At 44.0% G+C, this 13,312-nt stretch overlaps 1 protein-coding gene across 4 annotated transcripts in view; it reads left to right on the forward strand.

Moving 5' to 3' along the window:
* The window catches only part of Tgfbrap1 (transforming growth factor beta receptor associated protein 1), a 53,298-nt gene that overhangs the window by 20,796 nt on the left and 19,190 nt on the right, over nt 1-13,312 (forward strand). For all 4 annotated transcript variants that reach the window (XM_006986060.4, XM_076557333.1, XM_016004667.3 and 1 more), the window contains 2 exons: nt 5,364-6,065; nt 11,584-11,778. In XM_006986060.4, coding sequence (XP_006986122.1) covers nt 5,378-6,065; nt 11,584-11,778 — 883 coding nt within the window. In that variant the 5' untranslated portion in view covers nt 5,364-5,377. The remainder of the gene's footprint in view (nt 1-5,363; nt 6,066-11,583; nt 11,779-13,312) is intronic.

A 13,312-nucleotide genomic window follows, 5' to 3' on the forward strand; every position in this document is an offset into this window, starting at 1 on the left:
ACTGGTGCTCTGCATAGCTCATAAACTCCCTCATATCTGAGCTGCTGACCTTGACTGTGTGCTATGAAGAGGAAGAAGAAAGGCCCAGGAAGCCTGCATAACTATTGCCTACAAGTCAAGAGAACAGGCATCTTTAGAAATATATGAGCAATATCAAATTCTCCAGTAGCCAACCCATGGGGAACCTTAAAGAATGAATTCACCATTCTGGAGCTTAGGTTTAGGAGAGCCAAAAGCCTAAGAGATGACACGCAAAGCAGCACCAGAGATGCTAACTAAACAAGACTGCTTTTGTGCTCATTAGTAGAAATAAATTAATATTTTTACATTAGAATGTTCTTTTAAAATTTTATTTTGCGCATGGGGCACGCCGTCACAGTATGTGTGTAGAGAGAGAGGACAGCTGGTGGGAGCTGATTTTCTCCTTCCACCGTGTCAGTTCTGGGGATCCAACTTGGGTCCTCAGACTTGACAACAGCATCTTTACCCAGTGAGTCATCTCTCTGGTCCTGCATTGGCATTTTCAAAGACACATTTAGATCACTAGTGGCAATATCTTTCAAAGGACGGAATGCATAATCTCAAGTTGGTAGAGAACAATGATTAAGATTGTTACTTTGAATAGTACCTTCCAGCAGTATGAAAGCCAGCCAATAGGAATGAAGCTTCCAGGTCATTACCAACATGATATCTTCATGTTCTGACTCTCAAGAGTGTGGTGTCTTCAGTAATAGGGTCTTACTGTTGAGTTCTGTAGGGTAACCAAGAGCCTTGGCAATAGCCTGTAATGTTTGGAATCTGTGAGATCTTTTGGAGTTAACAACTCCAAAAGTAGAAACACATTCCTGGCACTGAGCTTGCTTGCTTGCTTGCTTATTAATTAATTAATTATTAATTAATTATCTAGCTATCTGTCTAATCTATTTATTTAATATGTTAGTCTGTGGTGTGTAGTAGCAGCATTGTTGCCTCCTTATAAGGTAGTTCCTGTGTGTGTGTGTGTGTGTGTGTGTGTGTGTGTGTGTGTGTGTGTGTGCATGTGTGCATGTGTGTATGGAAGTTTCTACAGTGGTAGGTAGTCCACAGTCTGGTGGAAGGCCACACATCCAAGAATATATGGGCAGTGCAAATTGGACTTGATGGGTAAAATAAAGAAAAAGAAAAGAAAGACAGACAGACAGACAGACACAAAGTTAAGTCAGTGGGTAGAGAACACATTGTATGAAATTCTTGAAGGACTAGTAAAAAAAGTGGTGTAAAAAACAAAGTATGGGTGCTGGAGAAATGGCTCAGAGGTTAAGAGCACTGGCTGCTCTTCCAGAGGTCCTGAGTTCAATTTCCAGCAACTACATGGTGGCTCACAGCCATCTATAATGAGATCTGGTGCCCTCTTCTGGCCTGCAGACATACATGCAGGCAGAACACTGTATACATAATAAATAAATCTTTTTTTTTTTTTTTTAAAGCAAAATATAAAGACTATTATTTTGGCCTTTAGACAGTACTCATCTATTCCCCTTGTATTTTTAGTCTTATTTCCTTCATGAGGATGTAAGGCCCTTGGGAAGCGAGTCACCATCTTTGAGCTTTTTATTTTATTTACACACTAGGAGGAGCTGGCTGCAACTTAATGATAACACAGATGTGTGTGTGTGTGACCTAATGTTTACCTTTTTAAAATTCTTATTGCAGCTACATAAAGATATTATTTGAACTTGATCATGAGGAGAATGCTGCTACTGCCTATAAGAATAAACTATTTTTAAGTTATGTGTTCATCTTTCACTTGCCTCCATTCATTTTTGCTTTTTATAAACTACTGTTTAACTACAAGAGCAGGCTCTCAGTAGTTGTGGTGAAACATCCCTAATAACTGCAGCACCTGGGAGTGGAAGGAGGAAGCTGGGTGTTCAAGAATAGCTTGGGCTCTCAGAGACCCTGCCTCAGACAGCAACATGGAGCGGAAAGAGCGGGCTTTAATTAAGAAGATAGTATTTCTTTGTACATGAGTATTTTGCCTGCATGTATGTCTGTGCACCATGTGATGCCTGGTGCCCAGGAAGACCAGAAGAGGGCATCAGATTTCCCTGAAACTGGAGCTGTAGATAGTTGTAAGCCATCATGTGAGTGCTGGGAATTGAACGCGGGTCCTCTGGTAGAACAGCCAGTGCTCTTAACTGCTGAGCCACCTCTCCAGCCTTCTTTTTTTTTTTTTTTTTTTTTTTAATTTTATATTATTTAAAGACCTCTACTAGGAAGTTTGCCATCAGCAAGACTTGAGCTGGCAGATGATGAAACAGTTCTTCATTTGTTTTTAAGTGCCATAGAAGTATAGCTTTTTCATAAGACACAATTGCCTTACAGTTCCTTCTCCTTCTTCTCTTCCCTGCTCACCCCCTTCATTAGACTAAACAGGAGGCATTTGACTTGGCATGTATAGTTTATCTCTATGCTGAGGGAAGACAGAGACTAGGATTATATACAACCTGCTTTATGGAGTTAAATAAGAAGAGTGTGATTGTAGGTGCCCAAAGCTTGTTTCTCTATTCTTTCCCAAAAGCACGAGATACAATTCATATTTTAAGTGGCAGAATTGCTTTATCCTGCCATTTTAAAAGACAGCCCTGATTGATCAACCAGTGAAGGAAGACATATTTTGTATTATTTCAGCTTTTACTGGCTTAGATGTCTCCAAGCCTACATTTCAATAGCTGTGGTTTACTCATTAGCATTTAAATGGAAAAGTTGTCTAGGTGGGTTCTGGTAATTCTATTTGGTCTTGACAAATACGTGGTGCCGTTTTAAAGAGAGAAAGAGTCGTATGTCCCAGAAATTACTTGCAGAGGTCTGTGTGGGTTCTTTTTCCAGCTGTCCCTGGAGCTCTGAGAAATCCTATCACCTAGATACAGGCAGGTCTTCATGTGTGGTCTTCCCTCTTTGGCTTCCCTAGTAGCTGGGATTACAGGCTTGCATCAGGGGGCCATCTCTCTCTCTCTCTCTCTCTCTCTCTCTCTCTCTCTCTCTCTCTCTCTCTCTTTCTCCCTCCCTCTCCCTGTCTCCCCATGTCTCTGTCTCTCCCTCTCTTCCTCCCCCTCTCCCTCTTCCCCTCTTTCTCATCTCCCTTCCTCTTCCTTCCCTCTCTCTTTCCCTCCCTCCCCTCCTCCTCTCTTCCCCCCTCTCCCTTTCTCTCCCTTCCCCTTTCTTTCCCCCCTCCTTCCCTCCCTTCCCCTCTCCTGCTCTTCTTTTTGCTTTTGTTGTGAGACAGGGTCCTACTATGTAGCCCTGGCTGGCTCTGGACTTGTGGTGGTTCACCTCTGCCCCTCTGAACGTGTCAGAGAGCAGGTGTGCACCTGCATACCCTCTGCTGGTTCTCCTTTGTTTCCCTCTGGCCTTCAGTAGAGGTCAGTGAGATAGCCATATCTGAGAACAGAGCCTGGGAGTGTTTCCTTTCTTAGAGCCCAGGTTGGGAATAAAGCAGATTGAAGGGCTGAGAGCAGTGGAACCCATGAAGAAAGAGAGGAGTCAGTCTTCATGCTGACGTGAGCAGCTTCAGAGTGCTATGTGCCAGATAGTAAACACTACCTGAGCAGATTTATTCCACCCCAGTCTTGTGAAGTAGAGGCTGCTGCTTTTACATTCATTTCGCAGATGTGGACCAGACTGGAAAAGCTAAGTGTCTTTGTCCTGCTGTAACAGTGCTGTGACCTGGGTGATCTGTAAGTGATGTGGCTTTATTGCTCACACCTATGGAGAATGTTAAGATCAAAGGACTATCAGTCAGTGTCTGGTCGGGGTCTCTCTTCATAGAGGCAACGTTTGCTATGCCATCACACAGTAGAAGAGACTCACAGCTCTCTGCCCTCTTTGTGAAGGGCACTAAGCCCATACTCACGCTCAAGCCTTAATCTCAAAGCCATTTTTCCTCCCATTACTACTACAAGGGAGATGAAGTTTGAACTCATGACCTGGGGAGAGACATTCCAACTTCATTTCAAGTGATGGAGATGGATGGGAAGAGCTTAGATATTTCCATAGTCAGTCTTCCCTCTTGGGCATTTGGGCTCAGGGAAGGGAGTCACAGTCTGATGCAAAATACCGGCCATTGCCTAAGTGGGTGAGGGGTGTGCAAAATTGTGACACTCTAGAACGGTGGATCTCAATCTGTGGGTTGTAACCCCTAAGGCAACCCTCTGTCTCCAAAAAACATTTACATTATGATTCACAACAGTAGCAAAATTATAGTTAAGAAGTAGCAATGAAAATAATCTTATAGTTGGGGGTCACCACAACATGAGGAACTGTGTTAAAGGGTCTCAGCTTTAGGAAGGTTCAGAACCACTGCTCTAGAATCTTTTGAGTGGAAAAGCATCAGAGACATTATGGGACTCCTCCCTTTCCCTGAAGTAGCTAATATCTGAGGTCTTCCAACCTTTTGGAATGCGTCAAAGAACTGGAAGTAATTTCTCATCAAGTGGTCCTATTCCATCTCTGAAAAGCTTGGTATGATAGATGCGGCTTTCTTGTGTTGGCCTGATTATGGTGTCTGCCACTTCTGTCAGCGCCTAGTCCCTCTAAGCCTATGGATCCCCTGCCTCCCAGGAATTAGGAGTTGTCCTTGGAAGCTGCCTTTCTCCTACTGAGAAGCCAAGGAAGGCCGTTTTGCAGTTCTGCAGCTTCTGACTTCGTGGAGGGTAAAACCAGAGTCCGTGTTGGAGGAGACCTTTGGAAGCCCGGGTGCTTTTCTTCCAGTGAAGCTCTCTAGTGACTGCCATAGCAGTGACCCACTCACAGACCCACTGAACAGCTCATCTCACCACCTACAAGGTGGGAAGTCGGGGGCTCATCTTTGCTACTCAGTGTGTGCACATTTATTCCTAGACAAGTGTGGAGCTGGAACCAGCAAGCTTCCCTCACAGAGAGTACAAGGGGACTCAGAGCGTAGTGCCCACTACTATTTTAAACACACATGCAAGTAGCTATAGACATTAAAGAAGCCTGATGAGTTCTCTAACTGCTTTTTTTCAGAAGTGTATCCCTCACGTTGTCTGTGGATGTGTGTGTGTGTGTGAGTGAGTGGGTGTGGGTGTGGGTATGGGTGGGTGTTCTATCTGCGGTGTGTCTCCCGGGAGAAATGGAGAAAATTCTGTGGAGCTTTCAGTTCTGTTGGGAATGAGTAGAAGGGCAAGCCATCCTAAGCATGTGTGTGCATTCTTTCCCAGGGTCCCCAGCCATCTAGTGAGGCAAGTCATGGGTGTTGGATTTCTCCACTGAAATGATGAATGGGGAATCAGTGCATCTTTGTTACAGCTTGCTGTGTGTGCTTCTCCCTCCAAGTTTAACATCGTCTATCCATCTTCCCACAGAGCACCCGGTAGACATGATGAACATCAAAGCCTTCACCTTGGTCTCTGCAGTGGAGCGGGAGCTGCTGACGGGTGACAAAGAGCACATCAGCATTGAGTGTGTGGAGTGCTGCGGCAGGAATCTCTATGTCGGCACCAATGACTGCTTCATTTACCATTTCCTGCTGGAGGAGAAGGCCATGCCTACAGGGACAGCCTCCTTCATCGCCACCAAACAACTGCACAGACACTTGGGCTTCAAGAAGCCTGTGAACGAGTTGTGTGCAGCCTCAGCTCTCAATAGGCTGCTGGTGCTCTGTGACAACTCCATAACCCTGGTTAACATGCTGAACCTGGAGCCAGTCCCCTCAGGAGCCCGCATCAAAGGGGCTACAACATTTGCAGTGAACGAAAACCCTGTGAATGGAGACCCTTTCTGCGTGGAAGTGTGCATCATCTCGGTGAAGCGCAGGACCGTCCAAATGTTTCTGGTGTATGAGGACCGAGTACAGATTGTCAAGGAAGTGTCCACTCCAGAGCAGCCTCTTGCCGTGGCTGTGGATGGCTACTTCTTGTGCCTGGCCCTGACCACACAATACATCATCCTGAACTACAGCACGGGCCTTTCCCAGGACCTGTTTCCCTACTGCAGCGAGGAGAAGCCACCCATTGTCAAGAGGATAGGCAGACAGGAGTTCCTGCTGGCTGGCCCAGGAGGCCTGGGTGAGGAGGGGCTACAGCGTTGCTGTTCAGGGCACCTGCATCCTGTCTGCTGTCCTAGGGTTTCTGGGTATACCTTGCAATGGGAGGGTGAGGGTTTCTGAGGAATGCATCATTAGGTGCTGTCATTATACATTGTTAGAGTATCTGTTGGTCGTTAAGATGGCTACAACGTCACTAGGTGGCATAGTGATCACATGCAGTTCGCTGTGGACAGTATGGTTTCACTGCCTTAAAAAAAATCCCTGGGCTTGACCTTGAACCCCTACCCCACCTCCTGGCAATCACTAACCTTGTTCTGCCTTCATTCATAGTTAGCCTTGGAATGTGTAGTTAGAATCTTATGATATGTGGCCCTTCAGAGTGGCTTTTACTTGACTGTGTATTCAAGACTCTCCCATGTCTGTTCATAGCTGGATAGGAGAAGAAAATGCTTGTTCCTAATGTCCTCTGCTCTGAAAACATGAATTTTTATAATAGAAAGAATGTCTATATTTAATTACATATTTATATTATATAAATTATGCACAATATATTAGAATTAATATATCATTATAAATATAGTTGTATATAATTTACATATAATATAAATTATTAAATTATATGTTTATAGTTATTTATATATTATAAACCATATGTTTGTATATAATTTATATGCTATGTAAATTATTATATATAATTTATAAATTAACTAAGTATATGATTATATATTTGTGTATATGATATGTAATTATATATTATATACATTTATATATAATTATATATCATATGTATTATATATTAAAATATTGTTAAATAAAATAAATAAATTAGAATTAGATAAATATATGTAATTATATATTTAGTTAATCTATAAATATGTATCAGATAGCACACATACACATATATAGGCATATGAGCATGACATAAAGAAACCAGTGCATCTTCTCTGGCCTCTGCCCTGTCAGTTCCTAGTTGTTATTTTGAAGCAGCTCTAGATACCATAGCACTTCCTCTGTAAATCATTTAATATGGTTCACAGTTACAGACACGTGTGCAAATGAAAAACCGCAACGATGTGAAATACTCAAAATACTCTCAGATACGTTTACACACGTTGTATTCCTCCTGTTTTATCATATGTAACAGACACACAAGTACATATGTGTGCTTGTATTTAAATATCTGTAATATTTGTTGTTGTTGTTGTGTTTTCAGTTTTCTTGTCTCGGTACCATGCAGGGCTCATACATTGTAGTTGGCTGATAGATTTGTTAAATTTTATTTTTTCTTTAGGTCCCTCCCTCTCTTTTTACTTTTCTCGTTAGCTTTTCCTATTTCCCTTCCTGAAGGAGGTGGATGGTTCCCTACACTCTGAACTTTGATAGCCTCATCCCCGTAGAGCGGTTTAACATGCCTCTGTGACCCCTCAGACCTCTGTTCACTGCAAGCAGATAACTAGGAGATGTAAGGGGGGTTTTGTGCTTACTTTGTGGGGGAGGCAAGAAACGTCATAGTGTAGGTACCTCTGTGGGAGTTTGCATGGCTTCCTCCCCTTTGTGATGATAATGGCTATTGATGACCATTGCCTGGTCCATGCCATCATTAGGCCTAACAACAGGCAGCACTGTGTTTCTGTCTGTTCTTCCCTTCATACACCACTGGGAATGCCTCCGGGGAGCAAACTTTCCCTTCCTTAACCACTTGGCATCCCCTAGGCACTGTGTATGAAGTCAGGGTGAGGCATTAAGGTCTCGTCTATCAATTAGGGATATTTTTTAACGATCCTAATAGAGCTTACATGGTGGATTCTTGAACCACTTTGCCATGTCTGTAGAAATCCGAGGGCTTCACATTTCATATGTTCTTACACCAGACCTGGTGTCAAGCCATTCTTCCCCAGAGCCCTGCTGCTTACAGACCAGGGTCTGGGTGCGGGGGCTCTTGTCCATGGACAGTGCTGAGAATTCCACCCTTTTAGGATAACTGCATCATCAGATCATGTTAGGACCCATCCTTCTGTATCTTAGTGTCACCTTGCCACCACACCAAGGTTTCACCTGCATCTTCCTGCAAGTTCTGTGAGCTAGATTCCCACAGAGGACCCAGCCTGTATCCTGCCCACATCTAGCCGCCTCCTTAGGTAACCTATTTCGTTTGTTTACTATTATTAGTAGTAGTTTTGCTTTTTATTTCAGCAGATTTACACTGAGTGTAATGAATGTATGTGGGCTGAGCTGGGTATCACCATGTCTCCTCTGGTAAGGGTTATTTTATAGTCTCCCTGGTGACATTGGCAATGCTCTTCCCCCAGGCTTGGCCAACAGAGTATGCTGCCAGACTTTTGTGTCTTTGGCAGCATAGCACATTTTCCTGTGAGCAACGCTGAGAATTCCTTATGTTTAAGAGTCAGTTGTGCTTCTTTAGGTTAGTAAATAGGGATTACCTATTTTGTTGTCTATTTTTAACTCTGTGTGTGTGTGTGTGTGTGTGTGTGTGTGCACGAGCACGCTACAGACTAAACTCAGTTCCTCATCCATGCCAAGCCCATGTCCCACCACTCATTGAACCTCACCCCCACCCCAGACCCTCTGTTATCACTAGTATTGTTTGGTATTCTTTATATATCTGAAATACCAACATGTTTGCCACTTACCTTTTAGGTATTTGTTTCTAATTTTTGCCTTGCAAAAAATCTCTTTTTACAAAGTTCTGTATAATCCAATGTATTGACTTTTTAAGTTATTTATGATTTTGAGTCATAATTGGGAGGCTTCCCTGTCTTCCAGTTTATAGACAAAGTCATCTGTGTTTTCTGATATTTCCTATAAAGTCTCATGTCTCACCATGTAAAGAAGCAATTCAATTGCTATTTTTTTATATGACTGTCCACTATGTCCATAAACAGTTGGCAGAGCCCTTCTCTTTGCTGATTTCAGTGGCTGGCTTTAATAGACACCGACTTCCTCATACCCTGGGTGTCTATCTGGAATTCCCATTTCACTCCCCCTGTCCTCTCGTGTTGCCCTAACTGCTCTGGTTCTGAAGGCTTTACAGGTAAACTGTTAGAGTCTCGTGTTCCTTTCTTGGTTATAGTGTTAGGTTAAAGGGGATGGCAGTCGTCTGTTATGTGTCATCTACATGAGTGTCATGTTAAATGCTAACCAACTTACTTACTTGTCATTCTGCTTGTAGTGAATGCAGTTGTAAGCACATAGAAAGGGTATTTGTAAGGTCTCTTACATATACCTTCTGTAACTATAGGTTCTACAAATAGCATCATCACCCGGCTCCAGAAATCAACAGTTCAAACAAATTACTATCGAGATTATAAATGCACCTTTCAGCATGACACCTATTTTTATTCTTTTCTTCTGCCTTTCTCCCAGAGTGTAACTTGTGACCGCTCTTGTCATACGAGATCATTTTTGACCTTTTGTGAGGCAAGTTTACCTGACTTTTTATAGTACTTTAGCCATACCCCTTGATGGCACTTCTCAGACAAGGGAAATAACTCAGTTGTGCTTCATGTTACGTGGGCCTAGATCACAGGTGGGCTCGGACCTAGAAGGGGCATGGCCAAAAAGAATGGTCTTAAAAGTTGGTGTGCTCTTTCCAAATCTCTCACGCTGTGTACTGACAACACCTGGGCTCCTGTAGTAGTATAAAAGCAACAGACTTCATCACCTGCTTGGCCAGAAGAGAGTTAGCTAGGGCACTTTAGCCACAGACTAGTTAGTAGCCTCTTCCTAGGGGGTACTTTTCTGACTTGACTGGACCTTCTCGTTTGCCAGTTACGACTCTGTTCCATCACTCCAGTGAAACTGCAGAAGCCGTAGTTCTTGGCATCTGTCTTCTGCCCTCTTTATGTCAGAAACACTAGCCAGGGCCTCTGCACTGCGTGATTCCCTTGAGAGGGTGGGTGCAGTGACCCTGACTAGCAGTATGGAGAGTCTCCATCTTATCATGGAGTCTTGTTGCTTGGAACATGGCTTTTTCACCCAGAGTTTAGCAGAATCTCTTTGATCGCTCATGCTCATCCCTTTGCCAGTCTGTACTTCCCTCCTGTCTTGGAGGTGGCATCACATCACCAGCTGTGCTGTTCATTTCTTCTCCGTTTTGGCCTCTTTGGCTGACTTCCAGGGACAGCACTAGCATTCCAGCGGGGCCTTCATGCATAGCTGTGCTGCATGCACTCCATCGGTGTTTTCTGATGCTGTTCTGTGTACTTGGGCATTACTGTTTTCTGTGATCAGGACGTGTGTCACCAGAGGGTCCCCGTGTTAGAGTCGTAGTCTCCAGGTGACAACTGGAAAGTGGTGGGTCCTCTAGGACAGTGGCTCTCAACCTTCCTAATGCTGTGACCCTTTAATACAGTTCCTCATGTGGTGGTGACCCCCAACCATAGGGTTATTTCGTCTCCACTTTGTAACTGTAATTTTGTTACTGTTATGAGTTGTAATATAAGTATCTGTTTTCCTAAGGTCTTAGGTGACCCCTGTGAAAGGGTCATTCGACCCCCAAGGGGTCATGACTGACAGGTTGAGAACCACTGTTCTAGGAGGTGGAATCTGGAGGGAAGACTTAGGATGGGCCTTAGAAGGATTGGGGGTGGGTTGTCTAGGTTCCTCCCTCCCCACTTTTCTGGGTTTGCTTCCTGCCTCATGAGGTAAGTGGCTTTTTCCTGCTTCATGCTCCTGCTAGGTTGTGGTACCTCAGCAGAGACCCAAAGCCATGGGGCTTTCAGCCCCTCCTTTTATACCTGCCTCCTCTCCAACCCCGTTACAACAGAAGCCGCTTGATTGCTTCCGTGGTGTCTAATCATTTGGAATAAACACTGTGATGCTTTCAAAAGTTAAAATTAAAATGGATAGATGCCTCTTGGTCAAAATATTCATCTCAGTAATCCCTAATCAGTGCCTTATGTGCAGTATAGATAAACTGTCACAAGTTTACTATGGACAAAGGCTTTACAGCAGTCTGTCTTGAATAAACAAACCAGTCTGTGTTATAGCGTATGTGTTCTTATAGCATATATACATTCTCAGTGATAAGGGGGTAAAACCAATTAGCAGTGCTCAGGCCTCGACTCTAAGCATAGCCAGCTTCTGAATGGACTCTTAGTAGAGTGCCTGGCATACAGTAGGTGCTCAGTAAATCTGTGTGAACAAATGTGTGAAAAAGAGCTTGAAGCATAGAAGCCAGATGAAGTAGTGGGAGAAAGCCTGCCACACTACCGAGCAGTTTTCTTTCTCCTGTGTGGGGAACATTTCATTTATAAATGGGTGCGTGAATTCAATGGAAATATTTTAAAATCTCATTTGTAATTGCAAGCAGACATGATATGTATCCTGAATAAGGCCGTTCTCTTCATGGTGATGAAGTCATATATGGTTCTTCGCACATGAGTATATTCTATTATTGTTTTTGAAATGCAAGCCTGTCGGAGAATCCGAGTGAGCCAATTACTTTTCACCCGGTCATTTCTATGGCAAAGAACACCTCATAGTTATTTGACAACACCTCCTTTCTGTTTTTCTAGGCATGTTTGCCACCGTGGCTGGGATATCCCAGCGTGCCCCTGTGCACTGGTCAGAGAATGTGATTGGGGCGGCTGTGTGCTTCCCCTATGTCATAGCGCTCGATGACGAATTCATCACGGTTCACAGCATGCTGGATCAGCAGCAGAAACAGACCCTGCCCTTTAAGGAAGGCCACATCCTGCAGGACTTTGAAGGTACCTATTAAAGTAGAAATCTTAACAGCATTTTCTTTCCAGGCCTTCTGTGGTCTTTCTACGGTAAGTGATACTGGGGACATATTAGGAGCTGGGCCTTATGCTGAGAGAAGAAACACAAACAGCTGCAGAAATGCCTTGTGTTTACACACACTTGCTGCTCTTGCAGAGGACCCAGGTTTGGTTCTCAGTACCCACACCAGGCTGCTCACCACTGTGTGTGTGCACCTGTATATGTGCACCCCCCACCACACACACACAAATACAAGATATAAATCTTTAAACAGAAAAGAAGACAACCGTTGTAATGCAATTTCTGTGCTTCAGGAACAACACGGTTAAGGGCATGAGAGGCATTTCAGTAAAGAGCCACAGCGGTTTAAGACTCATGGAGTCTGGACATGGAGTAGGCCCCCTGGGGAGTGCAAAAAAAAGAACTGATTCCTGGAGAAATCAGGGAGGGCTTCCTGAGGGTGACATTTAAGGACGAATAGGAGTCAGCCAAGCAGGTGTATGCAGAACCTACTGTCAGAGAAAAGGGTGTGTCTGAACAAGTGAGTCCTTGGTGTGTGTGGAAGGCAGGGGGAGAGGCACGCCAAGGCTGCAGTGTAGTTGGGCACAGTTGGCAAGTGGCCCCAGTGCCGTGTGCTCCAGTTTCAATTTCCCTCTGTCCCATTTTGACCATTTTCAGCCCTCCAGAGAACTGAATGAGAGACGGAATGAACCACCGTAGTTCCTTCACCTAGACTGGAAGCCGGTCTGTGTTTTGCAGCATTGCTCATAAGGAAGTGGAAGACACTGACCTACCTCAACACAAACCTCCTAAGAATGTTGTAGCTAAGAATGTTGATGTTGGTTCTATAGTGCCATCTGCTAGCCTGCCCATATTCATGCCCAAAGAATGGCTTTGAGTGTTTTTAATCTAGATTCATACCTTGTACTTGCCATTTGAAGATCTTTTTGTTCTCCAAACATTGCCTTCCTGGTGTCCAAGATGCTGCGGTACAACCTTAGTGAGACATGTAGCCCCCACCACGACAGGGGTCAGCTCCAAGGAAGCACTGACACATGAATTAGAGTAACATGTGCCATCATTCCTTGGTACGCACATGGACAGGTTGCAGGATCCCTCTTTCAGTGGCATGGCTTAGCATTAGCCTAGAACCTACACACATACTTTTGCTGGCTTTGAATCATCTCTAGATTACTTATACCACTTAAAGCCATGCAAATGCTATTTAAATAGTTGTTACTTCATGTATTGTTTAGGGAATATGGAAAAAAAAAATCTACCATGTTCGGCTACAGATGCAATCATTTCTTTCCCAAATATTTTCAGTCCCCAGTGGGTTGAACCTGCAGACTCAGAAGCCGTGGCCATGTAATTTGCAGATACAGGGGCTGGCTGTGTGCTCAGGTTGTGGGACTTTGCATTGACTGGTACACACTTGCATGGGGCTTATTAACGTAGAGGAAGCCATGTAGCCTACCTTTTATGGGAGCAAAGAGTCTCCTAGAAAGAGTGGTTCCAAGT

This window comes from Peromyscus maniculatus, chromosome 21 (assembly GCF_049852395.1).
Source record: "Peromyscus maniculatus bairdii isolate BWxNUB_F1_BW_parent chromosome 21, HU_Pman_BW_mat_3.1, whole genome shotgun sequence".
NCBI lineage: Eukaryota > Metazoa > Chordata > Mammalia > Rodentia > Cricetidae > Peromyscus > Peromyscus maniculatus.